Genomic DNA, 20,162 nt, shown 5'->3' with positions numbered 1-20,162 from the left:
CTTTCTCATGGACGCTCGTGTTTTACAAACGTTCGGTGGCGTTACAATAGTTAAAACGGCGCGTGAACATTTGTTGAGAATTTTGGTGTCGGTGAAGAGACAACCTCTAGATTCGCCGAACCAACAAAGTCTCAGGCTCTCTAGGCTGGACCTTTCTGTACATACTTGGGATACGACCGTGATCGGTGGATCTCTTTTTTTTATTATTTCTTTTTTCATCTCCACAAAAACATAACCTAATTTTAGCTTGGAAGTTGTCACCATTGTTTATCTTCTATGGATAAGTATTTGCTTTGAAACGAAGCTGATAGTTGATTCTTTTGAATATTTCAATCTTTTCAATTTCAGTACTTTCAATAGCCGTCTATCAGTTTTGGCCCCAAAAAAGTGATTAAAGACAACTATAAGTCTATAACGTATGGTTTAAGACCAGAATATGTAAGATATGGTATGACCGTATGAGCATTGTGGAAGACGTACTGTCTCACTATCAGGTAAAAGAAATTTGTGAAACTGATGTTGATATATTCTGATAAATAATATATTCTTTTAAAAAACTACACCTAGATTAAAAACCTGTATATTAATTTGGTACGGCCTGTGTATTCAACGAGATTTATATCAATGATACAATTATAAACGTGAGTGAAAATGTCATATCAACACGTATACACAACTTGTATATTGAATCACCCAATAAATATTATTGTTCACTGTGGTTTGATACCAAAGAACATTGAAAAGAATATTCAGGATAGTTGAGACTGAGCTCGGTTCGAACCAGTAACCGATATTGTATTCAAAGATATCCCAAGAGGATTACCACCTTCCTCTTCCAATACCATCAACAAATTTCCAGATGGTTTTAAAAACTCTCGTGGGATATGATACCTGCATTAACCAAATCCAAGTCCAGATCAAACAACAACAAAAAGTAAAGTTCAGTTAACATAATCAAATATAATTTTGTGTCTCCAGGGTCTGTGATGCTTACATAGATTGAGAAGGACGTCCAGCAGGAGTAAGAAATGAGACCCAATAACGACCAATGCTTACACCATTCACCCACATTTCTCCTTTACCCATACTCGACATGTTTAGTCCCACTGGCTCATCTCCACTCGGCTCATCAAACATCGTCTACATATGCACATTTTTCACATTTGTCACCTATACATATTCATAAATTACATAGTACTTTTTTTTTTTTACAAATATATCTAGCTAGGCATACCTTGTACCAAGCGAGAGGGTGATTATTAATGAGTCCAGCATTATTCATACTCCACTTCACTCTGTTTAAATTCTTCCATTGATGTAACCTAACTTTTTCTCCAAGCAAACCCACCTTCACAACACATATATAATTAGATTTTGTATCAAGTATCAATGCAATCTTCATTCAGTTCATATGACTCATAGAATGAAAGTTCATTGCTGTATTACCGAGTAACCCCATTGAGATCTACTCAAATCGATGGTTTTTGTCCCACCACAGCTAATTTGTACTTTGGTTAGTCCATAAGACTTCCTCTCCATGTAAGCCCCAGAGTCCTTTTATTCACATGATTGAGTAAGAAGTGATAAGATTATACTGCTCATTTGTGTATTACAAGAAAATAATAAACCGGGTTATGTTTTAAGCAAAAGTCCTTACCGGTAGACCAACCATGCCGCTGAGGATGGATATACTGTTTTGTCCATTGGTTAAGCTAACCTGAACTTGGCGTTTAACTACCCTTATGTCTCTACTTCCATGTCCAGATCCTACAACAGCAAACTTATATATAATATGTTCATATATGAATTATTGAACACTTGGGTAATCGAGCTATAGTACTAGAGAGTCAAATATGTGTATCTTGCAAACTAATAAGTACAATGGACAGTCAAAATTAACACCAAACGCAAAGTTAGCAACCCATTTTTCTTCCCAAGTTACTTTTAATACTTATGTACCTGCTAGTGCACTGTTGACGAACACGTGAACAACATGTCCTGATGATTCAATGTAGATAGACGGGTTTGTGCAGGGTGAATCCGGCTTAAAGCTTACATTGGAAAAGCCAAACTTGCGTTAGTAAAGATAAATAAACATTAGAATTATAATGAATATATCTTATATTTTACCTTGTAGTGTACCAAAGATAATCAGTTTTGTCCTTAGTCAAATTAGTGTGTTCCAACAAAGCATTTGTCTTCAAAGCTGTGCCTGAGAATGCTGGGATTGTTTCTCTAAACACTTCCCATTTGTCGGGAACGTTGAATACTTGAACCGGCGTTGCAAATCTCACATTCTTGGGCACATTCACCTTTAATTCATTAAGCGGTTTATATGCTTAGTAAGTTGGTAATTACAACTAGGATGATCAGAAAGTTTGTAAAGAAGAATAGAAAAGATAGACTTACTTTTGCTGTTTGGTAAACTAGGTTTTTGCAGTTCTGAAGAATACCAATTGACTTGGGACTCAAGCTATACGCATTGTTTCTGAATTGTACTTGACTGACTTTAGCCGCGTCGTTGTTCACGAGAAACGCAACGCATCCACTTCTCGCATCTTCAAAGACATAAGCCTGTTGCAATGGTCCTAGAGAGAGCATCGTTTGCTTCCCTTGAAGCAGAGGATTTGCAGAGGCTTTAATCGCAGCATGAAGTTCCTTCAAATGACCGTACTTAGGCTGTCTTAAAAGACCTGGCAGCAGACACGAATCAATATCAGAATCAAATTATCGGGTTCTTTTGAGCATAGAACATGTTTAAGAGCTTTAGACCAAACCGTATTCGTCGAGAGGAGCTTGATCGTAGTATCCTGTAACGAAATATGAAGATGAAGTCCTTCCAAAGTTTGTTCCACCATGGTACTGTATTGAAACATGGTTGTGAGTTCTTGATTATACTATTGCGATTATTTAATAAAGATCTTATTATTTACCATGTAATAGTTGACGTAGCTTCCGTTTTTGGCGATGAAAAGAGCTGCATGGAAAGCAATATCCTCAGCAGATCTAATATAAGGCTCTGCTCCATAAACCTGAAAGCTTTTTTTTTCATCACACAAAAAATATACTACTTAACTTTTTGTACAAGGAAACAAATCAAAATTAGACACAATTAGGTAAACCCTTACAAGGATGTCCAGTCCTCAGTCCACATTTTCGGCTTATTGGGTGAGTTTGGTCCCGGAAACGTCTCACCGCATGTCATTCCGTTGCATGTATTGATCTACAAATTTAAAAACATCCATCTTTTAACAAAATAAGAAAGAGTGATCTTAGATATATTAAGTAAACGGGTATGGTACTAACGACGGGATCAGGAGCATCAGGCTGCTTGCACATGATCCATGGCACTCCAGTCTTAAGCCCGACCGCCATTTGTCCTGCCCACTTGACGTACGCTTCTCCTTTCTCATGAAAAGCCGCCATCACGTTTTTGTACTCGTTCTCGATCTATACGATTAAAAAACCACAACATATTCACATCATAATTACAAGCTAACCGGATCCAGGTCCGGTTTGATTTGAGTTCACAAACGTTAACCGAAGTTCTAAACCAAATCAAATCCACAAGGACGTCTGATTCTAACCAATCCGGTTAAAATATTAGTCAACAGAAAATCAATTTACTCCCTACCTAATGTTCAATTAATTATCATCTAATCACCGACTAATCAATCATGGTAATTGATTGATTAGACACGATACCTTCCTCGAAAGATTGATTAGCGGCCTACTAAATTCATTGTTAGATTGTGATTTTACTTGGTTAAGTGTCTCAATTGAACCGGCTCAAAGTCACTGGTTTTGAAGTCATGATTGGGTTGTATTTCTAAGCATTGGTCGGTTAATGTAAGTAACTAATCTTATTGGTTTGATTGTGTTTGATTTGATGACATTGAATCAGATGAAGAAAGCTACCTGGGAGAGAATAATTGGACCACCCTGAGAAGCATATAAGCCCTCAGATTTCATCATATTCACGATCTTAGTTGTGAACTTTTGCATGTGGAACTTGAAGGGCTCGTTGTCGGTTCGATATACCATACCGGGTACATCTCGTAACCAAAATGGCAATCCCCTAGAGAACCAAACCGGTAATTAATCATATACGTTGACTATACCATAAAATATAGAAAAGACCAATAATAATTGTCAGTTGATTAGTCGTACCCGTAGTTCCACTCGGCTTCGATGAAGGGTCCAATACGTAGACAGACATAGAGACCTTGCGATCTTATCTCTTTAATAAACTTCACCAAATCGTTTCTTCCACTAAAATCATACTGCAAAAATTCATTTAAATTCCAAAAAAAAATGATATGTTATAATTTCGTAACCATATACTAAAAAAAGAAAATGAACATTTGTATTGAGAGAAAAAAAAATTGAAACCGACCTGACCGAGCTTAGGCTCATGGAGGTTCCAGAAAACGTACGTCTGGATCACATCGATGCCTCCTTCCTTTGTCTTTTTTATCAGAGATGGCCACATCTGCACAAGAAAATACAAAATTTACATTTTATTTGTTAAAACGCGCTATTCTTTATATAAAATTGAAATGATAATAAAAATTAGCTGTCTTTGGATCCCATTGATTAGAGATTTTAATGTAATGAGATTTGTTCACGTGATTGTGTTAAAGTTGTCAAAGACCAAATGATGGTAACTAGTACTAAGACACATAAATAATCAGTGATCATCATCACATGTAATTTAATTAAAATATTGTTATTTGGCTTAGTTTCAATTGTTTTTTTTTTTTTTTGACATTTTGACTTTTTATTTAAAACTAGTATAATTATTCACTTAATTATTCGTTTTTTTATCGAAACCATGAGAAGAACATTAAATGAAGCACAGACGACGGATCTGTGTCTAGTTATTAGTTTTAGATCAGAAAAATGAATGAATACGTTTTTATTAATTGATGTATTTCGATTTAATTAATAGCAGTGTTTAATTTAAATGATTAAGGAATCGGTAACTTTATAGGAGTGTTAAGGAAGTAGACATCTCTGACAAAATTAGAAAGAAAAACATAAAAAGAACCAAAAACTGTGTCGTTTTGAGACCCGTGACTGTTTTCTATCATCGGTAGAGTCAAGGGAGTCAAAGCGTTTGTGTGTGTTTGGATTTGGATGATATCTCTGTCTTAATCTTGAAAGTGAAGTTATAACAAATCTTGTGAACCAAAAAAAAATATAACCTATTTAAAAATTAATATTTGACAGATCAATTCCGTTTTCATTACGTAATGCATGTCTTTTTCGTTTTGGATAATATATATTTTTTTCATTTTCATAAAATTAGAGAATTTTAATAATGCAATTACTGATTAAAATAAATGATGCCTTTATGAATCAACAATTTTAAAAACTAGAAATAGCGACGTGTAAGATGTAAGAAAAATAATAATATTAATAAAAAAAAGTTGGTGTTTAAAAATGCTCAAATAAATCAAAATTTTGAAGGAATGAAGTTATGAAATCATGAATGTGTGCTAATAGAATATCACACGTTATGAACTTCTGATTAGTTAATAAAACCGATCCTTGCTAACACTTTAATAAAGAAAATAAACCAATGTATATATAACCCAAAAAGAAAAAGACATTTCTTAATTTTTACGAAAGAAAAAAGTTTGTAATATAGCGAAAATAAGAGTTGAGTTTCTCACGCAACAAAAAGTACATGACAATAAAGTGAAATCAAATTCTCATTAATTTAAAGAAACTCGTGAAAACAGAATTCGGTTACAAAAGTTAGTAATATACAAAAAAAAGCCACGATTTCATATCTTTATATGGTTATGGTTTGAGATATTATATCAACAAAACACTAGTTTCATATATATCCAAAATTAAACTACGGTTTGTGTCACATATATGTATATATTAGTTTTCTTTTGATAGAGGAGTTTTTGTCATATTACATCAATAGATGATGATGATGATATGACACAAAAGGTTATGGTCCAACCATATTTGCCTAAAATGTTTTTTTCTTTTGGGTTAAAGGTTTGCAAGAAACGTTCATTAGACAAACATCACATTAACTAATCACATGTATCTATAGTTAATGTAATGATGGAAACATTTACCTCGGGTGTGCTGCGAGGATAGTGAATGGAACCGGAGAAGAGAAGTTTCCTCTGTCCATCGATAATCAAAGACCGTCCATCATACGTTACTCCTTTCGCCGCCGTAGCAACACCGCCGGAGAATACAAGAATCGTAACCAGAAGAATCAAACACAACCCCAAGACTCGACCCAACTCCATCTTCTTCCTCTCTCTTACTGATGATAGTAATGTTCGAATACGTGTGTGTGTTTGTGTGATATATATACACACATCAAGCATGTGGGTGTACCTATTGGTGCATTGTATAAAAATCCAAAGAAAGATTTATGATTTGAATACAGTGTGACTAAAATATGTAAGCGTTGAAAAAATCTTTTTGAGATTTGAGATGTGGAAGCTAGCCTTTTCTATATATATATATACACGAATCGATTGACTTTTGCAATAATTGGGAAGAGATTGGATCCTCTGTTGAGGTGTTTATATAAGCCTTTTCGCCTTTGTCTTACGATTCTACGAACTTATTCATTTACTTAAATACCCTTTCTATGTTGGAGTTACCTATCTATATTAACTTACTATAAAGTAAAAAAAGATAATCAACTTACTAGTTCTTATCCAGTGAATGAATAATGTTGAATCTAATTGGGTCAATTCAACACTAAAATGAGTAAGTTGAATACAATTTTTTTCCCAATATATATTTTGTTTTACAGTACAAGATTTAATTTCCAAAATCTCATTTAAAAAAAAAAAAAAAAAATATGTTAAATAACACACTACTAGAAAAGAAAATAACTGTTGAAGAAAATAATTACCTTGTTCCTGTAGAAAATCTCTGAAAGTTAAATTAAAATTTGGGAAAAAAGTCGAAACAAAGGTAATGATTGAGGTTTAGCGTATACGACACTGGAATTTGGAACTTGGAAGACAAGACTTGGACCCAAGAGCACAGCCTTCACGTTAAGATAATATGGGTCTTCTATTGGGTTGTAAGATATATATCGTTACGGCTCATATGGGCTTTTAAGTCTTGATGCATTACCTTTTTTTTTTTTTCTTTTTTTCTAGTTCATAAATATCTCTCAATCCTTTTGTTTTTTGTTAATATAGTAATATACAATCTATACTAATAAAAGTACATAAAAGCTATAAGATTCTTAAGCTGTCACATAAGATTTAAAATAACCAATATGGATTAATCATCTCACTGATTAACATTTTTGAAATTATAATAGTTATATATATTAAATAAAATATAGTAGTTTTCTATATTATTTATATTTTTTAGAAAAAAAACAGTAAAATATATACTAAATAAAAGTAGAAGCTATAAAACTACTTCAGCTGTCCACATAAGATTTAAAACAACCAATATGGATTAGCATCTCACTAATAAATATTTTTGAAAAATATAATAGTTTTTTATATTAAATAAAAGTAGAAGCTATAAGCTCCTAAGTTATCCATATAAGATTTAAAACAACCAAATTAGTCATCTCATTAATTAACATTTTTGAAAATATAGTAGTTTTCTATATTATTATTTTTTTAGGAAAAGGAAAAGGTAAAATATATAGAAATAAAATATATATGTATAACGTTCCACATCAGCTAGAAAAATTTAGACAATGACTAGGAACCATTATAAATAAGACTAATATGCTTTCAACTAGCAATGACAATTATTATGAAAATTTGACAATGAAAATGACGAGAAAAAATAGAAAGAGAAAACAATTAAAAAAAAAACACAAAGACACAAGTGGTGACGATCAATTAAATATGAAAACACAAAATTAATTCATGATTCTAAAAATGTTTTGTTTGTTTGGTGGTCTAAAAAGTGGTTTAGAATATGCGAGGTCACCAGTTCGATCCGCCTCGCTTGGACGTCGACTTAATTTCATAATTTTTTAATAAGATTTGATTAGTTAACACAACTAATTTTTATATATTTTTTTAAAAAATGTATATCTGAACTAAAAATTATGCCTTAAAAATAATTTATAGTTTTTTTATAAGATAATATTTTATAATTGTCATAATCATATATAAATTTCACTAAAATACATTAAATGAACTTTGTTTGATTCTAATTCCTAACGTCTCTCAAATTTTAAACAACCGTTAGCACGAACATATGTCGGTATCTGTAAATTTTGATTTCGACTCCATTTGCCAACATCTTGAAACATTACTTTTTTTTTTGTATTTTTTCTAGTTCATAAATATTTCTCTACACTTTTGTTTTTTGTTAACATATACAATTTGTAAAAACGTTTTATTTTTCTTTTGAATATAATTTAACATTAAATTCAAAAAAAAAAAAAAAAAACATATACAATTTTTTTAAAAACATATATATTATATATATGCATAAATATCTTTGTATCTGCACCTTTTAAAATATTCAAGAAAAACACATAAATATTTCACCCTGGGCGTTCGGTATAAACCGAAGAAACCAAACCGGACAATCCGAAATTTTCGGTTATCGGGACAAACCGAAGAGAGTAAGTTAAACCGATCGGCGCAATTGTTTCGGGTAATCGGATTTCGGTTCGGTTCGGTTCGGTAATCGGACCGATCGGTTTATTAAAATCTGCAGACATATATAAGCCTAACCCTATACCATTAACCCTAATTTTCTTTCTCTTCTGCTTCACCTCTACCTCCTGCGATTCCGAGAGAGAAATATCAATTCATCTCTTCTATTTCTTAAGGGTAAGCTCTTCTTCTTGGTAATTAATTGATTGATTCTAGGTTTGATTCTTTGCTCTGTAACCTCTTCCTATTTATTGATAATTTCATATCCGTTTTGGAGAACTCTAGGGTTTGAGTTTCAACTTTCAAATCAGAGATTATCCATTAATCTTCTGGATTTTTTACTTTGTTGTGTTTGTGTTCTTGTTGTTGTAAGTGCTAAATAGATACATCCATCCTTTATTAAACTTTTCAATTTTCGTTGTTATGAGATCGAAATTGTTGTTTTTTGCTGTTTGATGATTTTAGTTATACTGGTTGATGTAGTTGATTTTCGTGATGGTAGGGAAAAAAATGCATGCCCAAGAACTGTCCATCTTTGCCGTCTCAGCTCAGCTCGCCGTCATAGATCGCCGATGCACATTATCCTTTTTGGAAAACCCTAATGGATCTGTCCATTTGGACTTGTAACTATTGGACTTGTTTTCAGATTGATTTAATTTGTTTTGGGCCGGGTATATGAGGTCCATTGTTATTTTGGTGGGTTGTAAACTTTTTTTTGTAAATTTAGTCCATTATCTTAACTTTTTTGTTTATTCGGTTAGAATTAACCGAATTAGAAAACATTCGGTTTAAATTCGAAACTGATTTAAAATCTAATAACCGACCCGAACAAACCGAGTACCGATTGACCCGAACCGAATTCAATTTCGGTTCAATTCAGCAGAATTTTTCAAAAACCGAATTTTCTCTAAACCGAATAAACCGACCCGAATAACCCGAACCCGCCGAACGCCCAGGGCGATAAATATTCAAGGAAGGAATTGTCAAATGTTGGTCCACGAGACGGTCGATTAATCGCATCTTTCAGCTTTTTTTTACATAAGCCGTCGTGCGACTAAGATGACGTCATCAATTTTCAGTGACGTACGCAATTACTTGAAAGAGACGAAAAAAAAATCATCTGTGGATAAGCTCACAGTAATTTACTCTTCTCACACATTCATAGTCCACTCACAAGTCAAAGTTTCACGAATTAGCCAGAGGCCCAGAAAACAAGCTTCGCTACACCGAGAAGCACTAGATCACAACCACAAAAAAGGTTTCGTGCAAGATGACGGAAGCAATGACATCATCACCATACTCTGTATGTCGATCAGCCAATAAATAAAAACCACGTGTACATCTAAGCTGGCTGCGCGGTCAACGTTGAAAAAACAAAACGGCTCGGGGTAATATCAACACGTGTCTAAAGGAAGACTACACACGTGTGGTTCATTGAACCTCTCTTCTCTCGCTTTATAAAAGCTCCATAGACCTTTGCTCTCTTCTCCTCGATTTCAATCTTCGAAATAAAACCACAAAAACATCCGATCAAAGGTTTATAATAAAACAAAAACAAAAAATGAAGGCGGAGTTGAATTTACCGGCGGGATTCCGATTTCATCCGACGGATGAAGAGTTAGTTAAGTTCTATCTTTGTCGGAGATGTGCATCGGAGCCGATTAGTGTTCCGGTTGTCGCAGAGATTGATCTTTACAAATTCAATCCATGGGAGCTTCCAGGTTAATAATAATAATAATAATCTCAATCCACACTCGGTTTACCTATCGGTTTACCTATCTGTTTATCAGCTCCGGTTTTTGATTTTTGATTTTGATTTTGCAGAAATGGCGTTGTATGGTGAGAAAGAGTGGTACTTTTTCTCACATAGAGACCGGAAATACCCAAACGGTTCAAGACCAAACCGGGCAGCTGGAACCGGTTATTGGAAAGCTACAGGAGCTGATAAACCGATTGGTAAACCGAAGACGTTAGGGATTAAGAAAGCATTAGTCTTCTACGCGGGGAAAGCTCCTAAAGGGATTAAAACGAATTGGATTATGCACGAGTATCGTCTCGCTAATGTTGATCGATCTGCTTCTTCTACTACCAACAACAAGAAGAACAACTTGCGAGTAAGCTTTTTTTTTTTTATCATGATGAATTGATGATGATGAATTGATGATGATGAATTGATGATGATGATTTGTTGATGTTGCAGCTTGATGATTGGGTTTTATGTCGGATTTACAATAAGAAAGGAACAATGGAGAAGTATTTACCGGCGGAGGAGAAACCGACGGCGATGATGATGATGACTACGTCAGATTCGAGGTGTTCAAGTCACGTGATTTCACCGGACGTCACGTGTTCTGATCATTGGGAAGTTCAGAGCGAGCCTAAGTGGTTTGAGCTCGATGATGCGTTAAACGCGTTTGATGATAATAAGTCCATGTTTGGTGGTGGTGGTGGTGGTGGCTCCATCGAGTTATTGCAGAATGACGCTTTTGTCCCTCAGTTTCCGTACAGTTCCGATTTCGCAGCTCCGTTTCAGGACGACGACTCGCCCGAGGAGCAAAAACCGTTCTTGAACTGGATGAGTTTTGCTCCTCCTCAGGGCTGAATTATGAAAAAAATTGAAGCTTTTTCAAGAGTAATCGACGACCACCGCGCCGTGTCGGATTCCTGACCCGGAAAACCAAATCGGGTCATACAATTACGGAATCGGGTTGTTGGATTTCAGAGACTTAACCAACTTAACAGATTCTGCGTAATTGTGGGGTGAATCACACTCTCTCATCAGCAAGTTTCGATTTTTTTTTGGTTTAGTTTCACAAAGTTAGGTACAGAGGAACTGTAAAAGTAAATGTAACCATTATGAATCATATATATATATATATATATATATATATATATATATATATATTCATCGTATTCAATGAAGCATGAGCTTGTTTTTCTTATATATATGATGAAGCAATGTACACTTTTTTTCTCCAAGAGAAGTACACAGACTTACGCATGGAGAGAGAGAGAGACAGAGAGACAGAGAGTGGAAGAAGAAGAGGATGATGATGAATTCAAGGGCTACTGTGAGAAGCATTCGAACGAGAAGCCCAAATACCAAACACAAGAAACCAGAAGATGAATAGGATTGCCCAGTAGCGTGCAGGACCATACCTGATTCTAGTGAGCACAACCTGTTTTCAAAGTTTAAGGATTAGTATGACGTAGGAATTACAATTCTATCAGATTGAAGACATTAATTACTCGAGAGATTTTTACTTACAAATCTGAAGAAGATGACTATTGTTAAAGCACAGAGACCACCAAGAAGGATGTGAAGTCCGCTCCTAGCAGTTTTCTGCGTCAATAACAAATTAAAGTACCGTTAAGACTACCAATATACCAGTCAGAGAGACACACGTTTAGTTAGATTGCATACCTTTCCAACACGAGGGGCAATGAGCCAGACCAAAGTAACAGTGAGTAACCCTGTAGCAAGTAGGATCCCGGTACCTTCCACAGCCCATTTAGTTGCACGGCTTTCCATAGGCAAGATATCAAAGTTGACAACACCTAAAGGTTGTTCGGGCATAACCTGAGAAGCCGCAACAGAACTATTGTTGTTGTTGTTGTTGTTGTTCAGGGAATGGGGACCAAACCATGATGATATCTCACTAAGTCGTTGCCTTCGAATGGTAGCAACTTCATCTGAATCTATGGTTGAATCTGTATTCACAGGTAACACAAGGTCTGGTGCCGTGTAATCTCTCAAGGCAATGACCACTTTGTTGAAATCAGCAGTCTTTATATTCTCTGCAGGATGTCCACAGATTTCACACACGGTGGATCCGTGGTTGAGAAACCATTTGAGTGCACAAGCATAGTGTACCAAAGCAAGCTCGTTTTTGCAGGAACATCCAAGCTCAAGCAGTGCATCCTGATGCTGCTGGATTCCCATTTCTATATCATTTGTGCAAATGAAAACTTCCCCATCAGGACTTGTTATTTCGACGAAGCCTGATTCCCCTCCATTGCTTTTGACGACAGAATTCTTCAGCTCAGTCTCTGTAGCTTTGCTAACATCATCAGTGGTTTCTTCTGCATTGCTTTTACGAGCTTCTGGAACCGGAGGAGTAATCCCAAGAAACCCTAAAGCAGCATCTCCTCGTCTGTCAGATTCTGCAGAATGGCATACACGACAAGCTGGTAAACCTGAGTCACTGTCTGTACTGTAACGCGCTTCAGCAGCTGGTTCTTCGTTCTTGACGGGTGGACAATCGTGATCATTGACTCCACAATTTGTTGTCTCCAACTGATTCTCTTTACCCATCAAACCCGAAAAAAAAGAAAAGTTCTATTTCTTCACACAAAGACCAAAGAAATTCACTAGATGAAAATTATACGTTCAACTTATGGACAATAGAAAGGTCTTCCCATTTAGACAAGAGAAAACTCAAGATCCAATAAAACAAAGGACCTCACTAAATCTAGTATTGTACTCTAATATCACGTTGAAAGTGAAACAATCTGTAGAGAGAGATGGTCTACTTTGCATTCTTTCAAACGAGCTCCTGCAGCAGGGAAAACATAAAAAAAGACGTCATAAACATAAAACATCAGATTCTCAACATGAAACTATGAAAGTAGGAACAAGCTTACGGAACATATGACTTTAAACAAACAATATATATATATATATATATATATATTTGTATATATATAAATGAAACCAAAGCTTACATGTAAAAGGGACAATATATAAACTGAAGCAGCTAGATCCTGATATAGTGGTCAAGTAATATAAGGCTTTTATAGTAGGAATGTGAAAAGAATGCATCATATATAATCAATTAGATCATGGATCCACTCAACCTTTCGATGTCAGATCAATAAGATCATGGATCCACTCAACCTTTCGATGTCAGAAGAGTCAAAAAACCTGCTGAGATCAAATCGAAAACAAAAAGAAAGTGAACAAAAGAAATGACAAAAATGATGTCTGAAAACAATAACATCATGTTTCAGGTTGTAACTGAGCAGGAAAGATAGCACCAAAGCCAAACACAAGAAACCACTAGTAAGTGTATAAAAATATACAAATATACATAAGCAGATTAAAAAGCAGCCATTACACTAATTTTTTAACCACAAGCAGATTTTAAGCAGCCATTACACACTACAGCAGCATTAAGCAGCCCTCACTCCAATATTTTTTAACCACAACAAGTTAAGATTAAAGCAGCCATTAATCTAAATTATATTTAACAGAAGCAAAATTAAGCAAACCATTAAATCCTTTTTTTTATAAGCTCTCCACCAAATTCCCACCATTGATTTGAATGAACAGCAACTCAAAATAAAATTAAAAAGGACAAATTTTTTTGTTCTCTCATGAACTCATGGGTCACCGACTAAAAACAGAGAACAAAGTCACGAGATCAAACAAAGACTAAAAAGATCTGTTAAAATGAGAGATCAAACAAGTGCGAATCTGAAGCAAGATTTGAACATTCTGGGTTAATAAAACATTGAATCTAAAAAGGGTTTAGAGTAAACAAACAAACCTCAGGAAAAAAAGTTCTGGAGGAATTGAGAAAAAGTTAGAGACTTTAGAAAACGCAATCTCTCTTCATTATCTGGGTTTGCTCGAATAATGGGGGAATTTTTTCTGGGAAAATGCTCGTATGTATGTATCTGATGAGGAGTTTAAGCGTTCAGATTCGAAAGGAGTTCTTGCCACTACACCAACCTTTCACATGGTGCGGAGAGCTGAGTGGTTTTTAGATTCTTTTTATTTTTTATTTTTTTTTTGCTTCTATACAATAACGTTTTTATTTATAAAGACGAAAGAAATAAAAACTGTCCAGATTTTCACATATTAAAAAAGAGAACCAAAGGAAAAAGATAATGATATAAACTAATAAATTTTGGATTGAATTTTTATTTTTTGTGAATTTATGGTTTAGTTGATTTTGTGGGGAAAAAAATCTTGACTTCATGTAGAAGATATAGCCGTTTTTATTTTTCTTTCTTCAAATAGTTTGGAAAGTGAAAACTGAAAATAAGCAAATTTTATTCTCTTATTAAAACCTTCTATTAAAGAGTTCATATAATCTAGCAAGAATTAAAAGAAAATTTGATTAATTTCCTAAAAATTACAGATCCAAGCATTTATAGATTTTTATTGTGTAAACTAAAATCAAAAACCCTGCTATCCGGATAATATTGTAAATTTAATGACATGTCTCTTTTTGGCTCTTATTTTTTCTTGTTATTTTTTTTTTTTTTTGCTCTGACATTTAAAAATTATTTTGTTTCTTTCTGTAGATATTTTTTTTTTGTTTCTTTTTCTTTGAAAGAAAATGAGCTGTTTTATTTCTTCAATTTTCAGGATATATGAAATATGATAAATTACCACTAAGTGCATTGCAATTGTACTAGCATTAACGCATCAGATCCTTACGTATTTGTGTGTTTAAAGGCTAATAAAACAGTAAGATGATGGATGCCTACCACCACCTATTCCTAAGATATTTTTAGTATTGCACCCAATTATGTTAATTGCACTAGATAAGCCTGCCCAATATCTACGATAGTTAAATGCAAGATTTTAGCAAGTTTTGGCGAAAAAATACCATTGATTCCCCAAACACTTTATTCCGTGTTTGGTGTAACATGTTTTCAAAAATAGAACATGCTAATTCATAAACAGCAACCTTAAGTTTATAGTAAAAAGGTAATTTTTTTCTTTTGATTGAGAAAGAGAAACAATGAGACAATGTAATGTAGGCCAAGGGTCTGGCATTTTAGGCGGTGGGTCTAGAAATACAAGTACTTGAATCGAATATAACACATGGAGCGTATTAATGTTAATAACACAAATCTCATATCAGAAAAACGGAGATGGGTAAATTAAGCCTTTGTATTCTTCTTTAGTGGCTTTTGTATTACCCTAGAACTAACCAGTGTATGTATATATAATCCAAGTTTTTTTCTCTAGCTAACACATTTTGACGCCAATCTCAGTGGCTTTGGTATGGGCACACTCTATACAATTGACACTCTTCACAAACACCAAAGGAAAAAAAAAAAGAAACCAAAAATTAAGGCTAAAAAGACAAAAAAATCTCTTACCCGTGGCTGGCTTTCTAGTGGGTAAGACAAGATTGTAAGTTAAACTCTTCTTCTTGTTAGCAAAATTTGGTGAGAGGTTGATTTGTATTTTTTTTTCTTTCTAGGAGAGATGGAGAGCCATTTGTTGTAGAAGTACTTTCTTTTGAGATGCATTTATAACTCCTTTGCATTCTGCATCCAGTAACACCTCATTCATTATGGCTGCAGCATGCCCTCGTGGTTCATCTGATGCTCTTCTTAGCATAAACACCTGCACACAAACCCAACCCTTTAGATAATCATCATCATCATTTCCAAAAGAAAAACAAGTGTTTATCCCTACCAGCTACTACTACATACAATTTGTGGTTAATGTTTTCAAAACAAGTTTTTCCTGTGTACGATTGGTCTTAAGGTTTTGCCGATTGATGAGAGCGAAAGGATATACCTGACCGTGGTGAGTTATCTCCAAGCAGCCAGGTTGCTGAATAAACGGTTCTCCATCTATTTGAACAGGGAAAGGACTAGAAACATGTATTCTTATGACATTTCCCTGTGCTAACCTCCTAGCCTGAGACAGACCAACCTGTAAGGGACAATCAAAACGTTATAAAGTTATTGAATCAATTCAATTAACTCTTTTAGCCTCACGTTGAATAGAAATGAATGATGGTAATACATTTTTGGGTTTGAAAACGTATCAGAAAAAAGAGTAGGAGCAACTCAAATTGAGACTAGACCTGTAGTTTGCCAAGGTGCCATGCTCCACGGACACATACCACCTCTAGCGTTTTGTCATGCATACACTGAATGGTAAAGTTATCATCGTGTTCATAGTCATTTTGCCAAAGATCCACTCCGCCCATATAGCTTCCAATGTTTAGTACTATTAGACCCTCTGAATCCTGAAAGGAAAAACAAAGTAGACACATCAGTTTCTAAAGACAACAACAATACTGTTAGCCATTTTGATAATGTCTATCCCAAATCCAGAAAATCAAAAGCTATCTCTCCTGCTCAGTTTTTAGCTAATAGTGGTTGGGTTTCGATTTAGCAAAGAACAAAAAGGCACACCATTGAGGACAGTGATACGGACAAATCCTGTAAGGATACATCACACAAGAGAGGGAATGAAGGACTAATTCCATTTGACAAAGATACCTTGGGAATCTCAATGTCTTGTCCATCAACTTCAAGCCAAACTTGCCATGGTAGATCGGCACATGCTCTATCCATGATATCCCTCGCACCTTCTTTAGCATATCGTAATTTATTTACAAACTGCATAAGAAACATGATAAATATATCAGATATATCTTTTATTGAAATAAGTTGCTTATCGGGTTGAGCCACAATTCCGACACCACAAAAGATAATAACACTCAATATATGTTGCAGGTAAAAAGAACACAATAGCAGTACCTGACTACAAAACTTCTCAGGACATTCTTGACGCATCATATGAAATTCATATGCAACTTTGGCGTCGCACCCGATACCTAAACAAAGGAAAGGTCAGCTATTTTTCATGATCCATTACAGGGACCAAAACATAGAATGCTTCAGTAATGTACCTAAGTAATTCATCATATACTTGTGGCCTTCTCTTGCTGGAAATTTTTCTGTGCCGTCTTCTGCAATTTTAACACTCCATCGATCCAACATTGTAACTGCAGCATGATCAATGTCTTGCAAAAACGTTCTTAAACTTCCTTGTCCATCAACTACTGAAATTCCTCTTCCCCACTGCAAAACTCTAGATAGATCATTTCCTGTGCCCAATGGAAGAATTGCAACAGGTGGAGGGGATTCGAAATTGCGCTTCTCGATGGCATCAAGCACCCAAGCAACTGTTCCATCACCCCCACATACCAAAACTCTAAAGTACTTCACTTTGCTATATAGGTCTAAACCAGCGTCTGGCCCTTGACAAGAGCCAAGTTCAAAGACCTGTCATTCACGAAGCAATGATCACTTACTGACATTATACCCAATAGATTCAATATGTTCAAAAGTAAACAATCTTGTAAACGTCATTAACAACACAAGAAGATAAAATTGGAAGGCACTTTAAAAATATCAAAGCCATCACTAGCTACTGACATACTTTGTACAATATCTATAGTGGATTTCTGAAAGAAAAAAGAAGCTTATTTGGTACCTGGACTGGATTCAATAGCATGTTAAGTCTCCTATGAAGAAAAGGACCGAGTTGACCTCCGCTTTTGGCATTAATAAAGACCAAAAGCGGTCTTGCATCTGGGGGCATATCAACCAAGGAAAACTTCTTCATTAGATTAAAAGCAGGAGGTTTATTTTGTTTGTGCCCACCTAAACCATTTTGCAATCCCTTAGCATTAGACATGTCCGAGACCTTCTTTAAGCAATCTATGCTCCGATCTCTGCGTAGTTTCTTCACAACAATCCCATTAACAACAGTTTTCACTGGATTGCTGGCTGAATCCTCCAATAGCTTACCATTCAAAGATTGGCCATTCCCATTTTTTCCCCTGTGGCGCTTTCTTCTCACCTGCCCTCGTATAGATGCCAACTCGTTTCTAATAGTACTCAGTACTCCATCGACACCATTTGCTTCATTGACTTTAACATGTACTGGAGAAAGGATAACCCTTCTGAGAGAGCCAAGATAACAAGCGTCACCAGATTCCTTAGACATAATCATGTGACACTTAACATGTATAAGCCGCTGACACCAAAGACAGTGCCACATTGGTGAAGCTTCAATAAAAGGAATACCACACGGTTCATCACAATAAAAGCAAAAAGCAGTCATATCAGCATTATCATCCATATTAACCCATCGCTCTGACCAATGATGTCGAACATGGTCAGATCCAGCCTGTGCAACACATTTACAGTCTTTCGCAGCAGAGCCAGAGCAATAAAAGTGAGCTGCAACACCGCAAACAGCACAACGGTGGACAGGGATAGTCAATGCTGCCTTGTTAGAAACGTTCTGAGCAGGAACAAGAGAGTAGAGACAAACACAGCAAGTGGATGGTTGAGGACCATAACCATAATCATCAGTCCATTGATGATGAGAAAGTGGAACTCTTAGTCTTTTCCAAACTTTCTTCTTCTCTCTAGCAGCAGCTTTAACCCAATTTAAAGAAGTGTTTTTTTGCCATTTGAGAAATGTGTAGATAACTGCTAGAATCCCAAAAGATCCAGTTACAAGCCATCCAAATATGAAAGGACTGTCAGCACCAGAACTGATCAACCACTGAATCAGAGAAAACCCCACTTCCATCATTGCAACATTCCTATTATTAACTTATGAGCTTTTTAGGCCTTCTTCAAGAAACCTGCAAGAGATGACACCACAAATCAAAAACACCGTAACGATTAATATATTTTCTAAAGCTAAACATGAAACGCAATTTCGTGCCAATTCAACTTTGTTCTGTTCTCAATTCCACATTGAACAGTCTAATCCAGAATTCGTCTATTTAAAACACCAAAAACGAAACGAGATCAAGCAATTAGGAGATACACAGAACAAGTTCATCATAGGAATCGAGATCGAAAAACAAAAAATCGCAGATCTGACGCGAATCCTAACTTAGAAATTCAAAATCCGTACCAGGTGAGAATCGAAATCGAAATCGAATTGAAAAAACGAACGGAGATCAGGAAGGCGGATTGAAAAAAAAAAACCCTAGAATCTCCAAGAACCAGTAAATTATTTATTTCTCCAATATTTTTTTTTTGTGTTCTTTTTTTTCTCCTCCTCAAGAGACAGCGAGAGAGAGGAGAAAAAAGAGAGAGAGAGAGAGAGAGAGAAAGAGAGAGAGGAAACAACACAAACCACTTTTTATAACGAAAGGTGAAAAGCAAAAGGCGGGATTTGGGCTAAAACACGCAACAAAACGTGCCTTTTCCTCGCTGCTGCACCACACTGCTGCAAGTTGCAATACGACGTGCGAGCCACGGGTTCGTCGGCGTTGGCTCTTCTCATGCCATTGTGCTTATTCTATTGATTTTACCATTTTACCCTTTTGGTTAAATCTTGTGACGTCACTTGCATGTTAAACCAACCAATCGCATTACTTTGTTATATATATATATATAAAAAGTCTAATACCACCACATGCATTATTAGATTGTTCACCAAGTCAAAACAAAAAACAAATTTTAATTATTAAGTCAAAAATATTGGTAACTTTTAACATACTATTTTTTAATGACTGACTTTTAGATTTGGTTAGTTTTTGCTTTTAATTATATCTACTTTTTAACAAATTTATTTAATCATTAAGAAAAATAAAGAATCATAATAATGTTGAATTAGTATTAAGCTGCAAAAAAAGAAAGAAAAAATCAACGAGAACCATTATTGGCTATTGTTAATTAAATATATATTAAAAAAAATTTAGAAAATTTCCAGGCCAACTTTATTATTAATTAAAA

General features: G+C 35.0%; 4 protein-coding genes and 1 long non-coding RNA gene across 12 annotated transcripts; 2 read left to right on the top strand and 3 right to left on the bottom strand.

Moving 5' to 3' along the window:
- Positions 1-566: 566 nt before the first annotated feature.
- LOC104741790 (beta-galactosidase 6) lies at positions 567-6,824 on the bottom strand. 4 transcript variants are annotated; one of them, XM_087473830.1, is made up of 17 exons: positions 6,486-6,824; positions 6,102-6,372; positions 4,397-4,492; positions 4,171-4,283; positions 3,919-4,078; positions 3,307-3,450; positions 3,129-3,223; positions 2,934-3,039; positions 2,778-2,862; positions 2,410-2,693; positions 2,131-2,312; positions 1,960-2,051; positions 1,658-1,767; positions 1,447-1,554; positions 1,235-1,348; positions 995-1,140; positions 567-891 (listed from the first exon to the last, which is right to left on the bottom strand). In XM_087473830.1, exons 2-17 carry the CDS (start codon positions 6,360-6,362, stop codon positions 750-752), a joined length of 2,238 nt encoding a protein of 745 aa, XP_087329956.1. In that variant the 5' UTR covers positions 6,363-6,372; positions 6,486-6,824; the 3' UTR covers positions 567-749. The 4 variants fall into 4 exon arrangements, with proteins under 4 accessions (XP_087329956.1, XP_087329963.1, XP_010461014.1 ...); XM_087473837.1 differs by having other exon boundaries at positions 2,934-3,032; positions 6,486-6,590; XM_010462712.2 differs by having other exon boundaries at positions 6,102-6,592.
- Positions 6,825-8,681: 1,857 nt separating this feature from the next.
- LOC147949337 (uncharacterized) lies at positions 8,682-9,385 on the top strand. Its single transcript, XR_015571762.1, has 2 exons — positions 8,682-8,810; positions 9,136-9,385. It is a non-coding gene; the product is annotated as an uncharacterized LOC147949337 (long non-coding RNA).
- Positions 9,386-10,159: 774 nt separating this feature from the next.
- Positions 10,160-11,577, top strand: LOC104741758 (NAC domain-containing protein 102). Its single transcript, XM_010462676.2, has 3 exons — positions 10,160-10,354; positions 10,458-10,747; positions 10,834-11,577. The coding sequence occupies exons 1-3, from the start codon at positions 10,195-10,197 to the stop codon at positions 11,233-11,235; spliced, it is 852 nt and encodes a 283-aa protein (XP_010460978.1). The 5' UTR covers positions 10,160-10,194; the 3' UTR covers positions 11,236-11,577.
- LOC104741768 (uncharacterized) lies at positions 11,547-14,511 on the bottom strand. Of its 4 annotated transcripts, none has more exons than XM_010462693.3 (6): positions 14,183-14,495; positions 13,491-13,557; positions 13,359-13,397; positions 12,058-13,189; positions 11,902-11,976; positions 11,547-11,812 (listed from the first exon to the last, which is right to left on the bottom strand). In XM_010462693.3, the coding sequence occupies exons 4-6, from the start codon at positions 12,946-12,948 to the stop codon at positions 11,693-11,695; spliced, it is 1,086 nt and encodes a 361-aa protein (XP_010460995.2). In that variant the 5' UTR covers positions 12,949-13,189; positions 13,359-13,397; positions 13,491-13,557; positions 14,183-14,495; the 3' UTR covers positions 11,547-11,692. The 4 variants fall into 4 exon arrangements, with proteins under 4 accessions (XP_010460995.2, XP_087329934.1, XP_019093977.2 ...); XM_087473808.1 differs by having other exon boundaries at positions 13,491-13,560; positions 14,183-14,442; XM_019238432.2 differs by lacking the exon at positions 13,359-13,397 and having other exon boundaries at positions 14,183-14,511.
- Positions 14,512-15,522: 1,011 nt separating this feature from the next.
- On the bottom strand, positions 15,523-19,683 carry LOC104741733 (diacylglycerol kinase 2). 2 transcript variants are annotated; one of them, XM_087473792.1, is made up of 8 exons: positions 19,561-19,683; positions 17,893-19,057; positions 17,306-17,681; positions 17,154-17,230; positions 16,893-17,012; positions 16,472-16,636; positions 16,180-16,317; positions 15,523-16,002 (listed from the first exon to the last, which is right to left on the bottom strand). In XM_087473792.1, exons 2-8 carry the CDS (start codon positions 19,003-19,005, stop codon positions 15,853-15,855), a joined length of 2,139 nt encoding a protein of 712 aa, XP_087329918.1. In that variant the 5' UTR covers positions 19,006-19,057; positions 19,561-19,683; the 3' UTR covers positions 15,523-15,852. The 2 variants fall into 2 exon arrangements, with proteins under 2 accessions (XP_087329918.1, XP_010460950.1); XM_010462648.3 differs by having other exon boundaries at positions 19,336-19,639.
- Positions 19,684-20,162: the final 479 nt, after the last annotated feature.

This window comes from Camelina sativa, chromosome 2, assembly GCF_030686135.1.
Source record: "Camelina sativa cultivar CO46 ecotype springtype chromosome 2, ASM3068613v1".
Taxonomy (NCBI): Eukaryota; Viridiplantae; Streptophyta; class Magnoliopsida; order Brassicales; family Brassicaceae; genus Camelina; species Camelina sativa.
The sequence above is the reverse complement of the archived record's forward strand: the minus strand, read 5'-3'. Positions and strand labels throughout refer to the sequence as shown.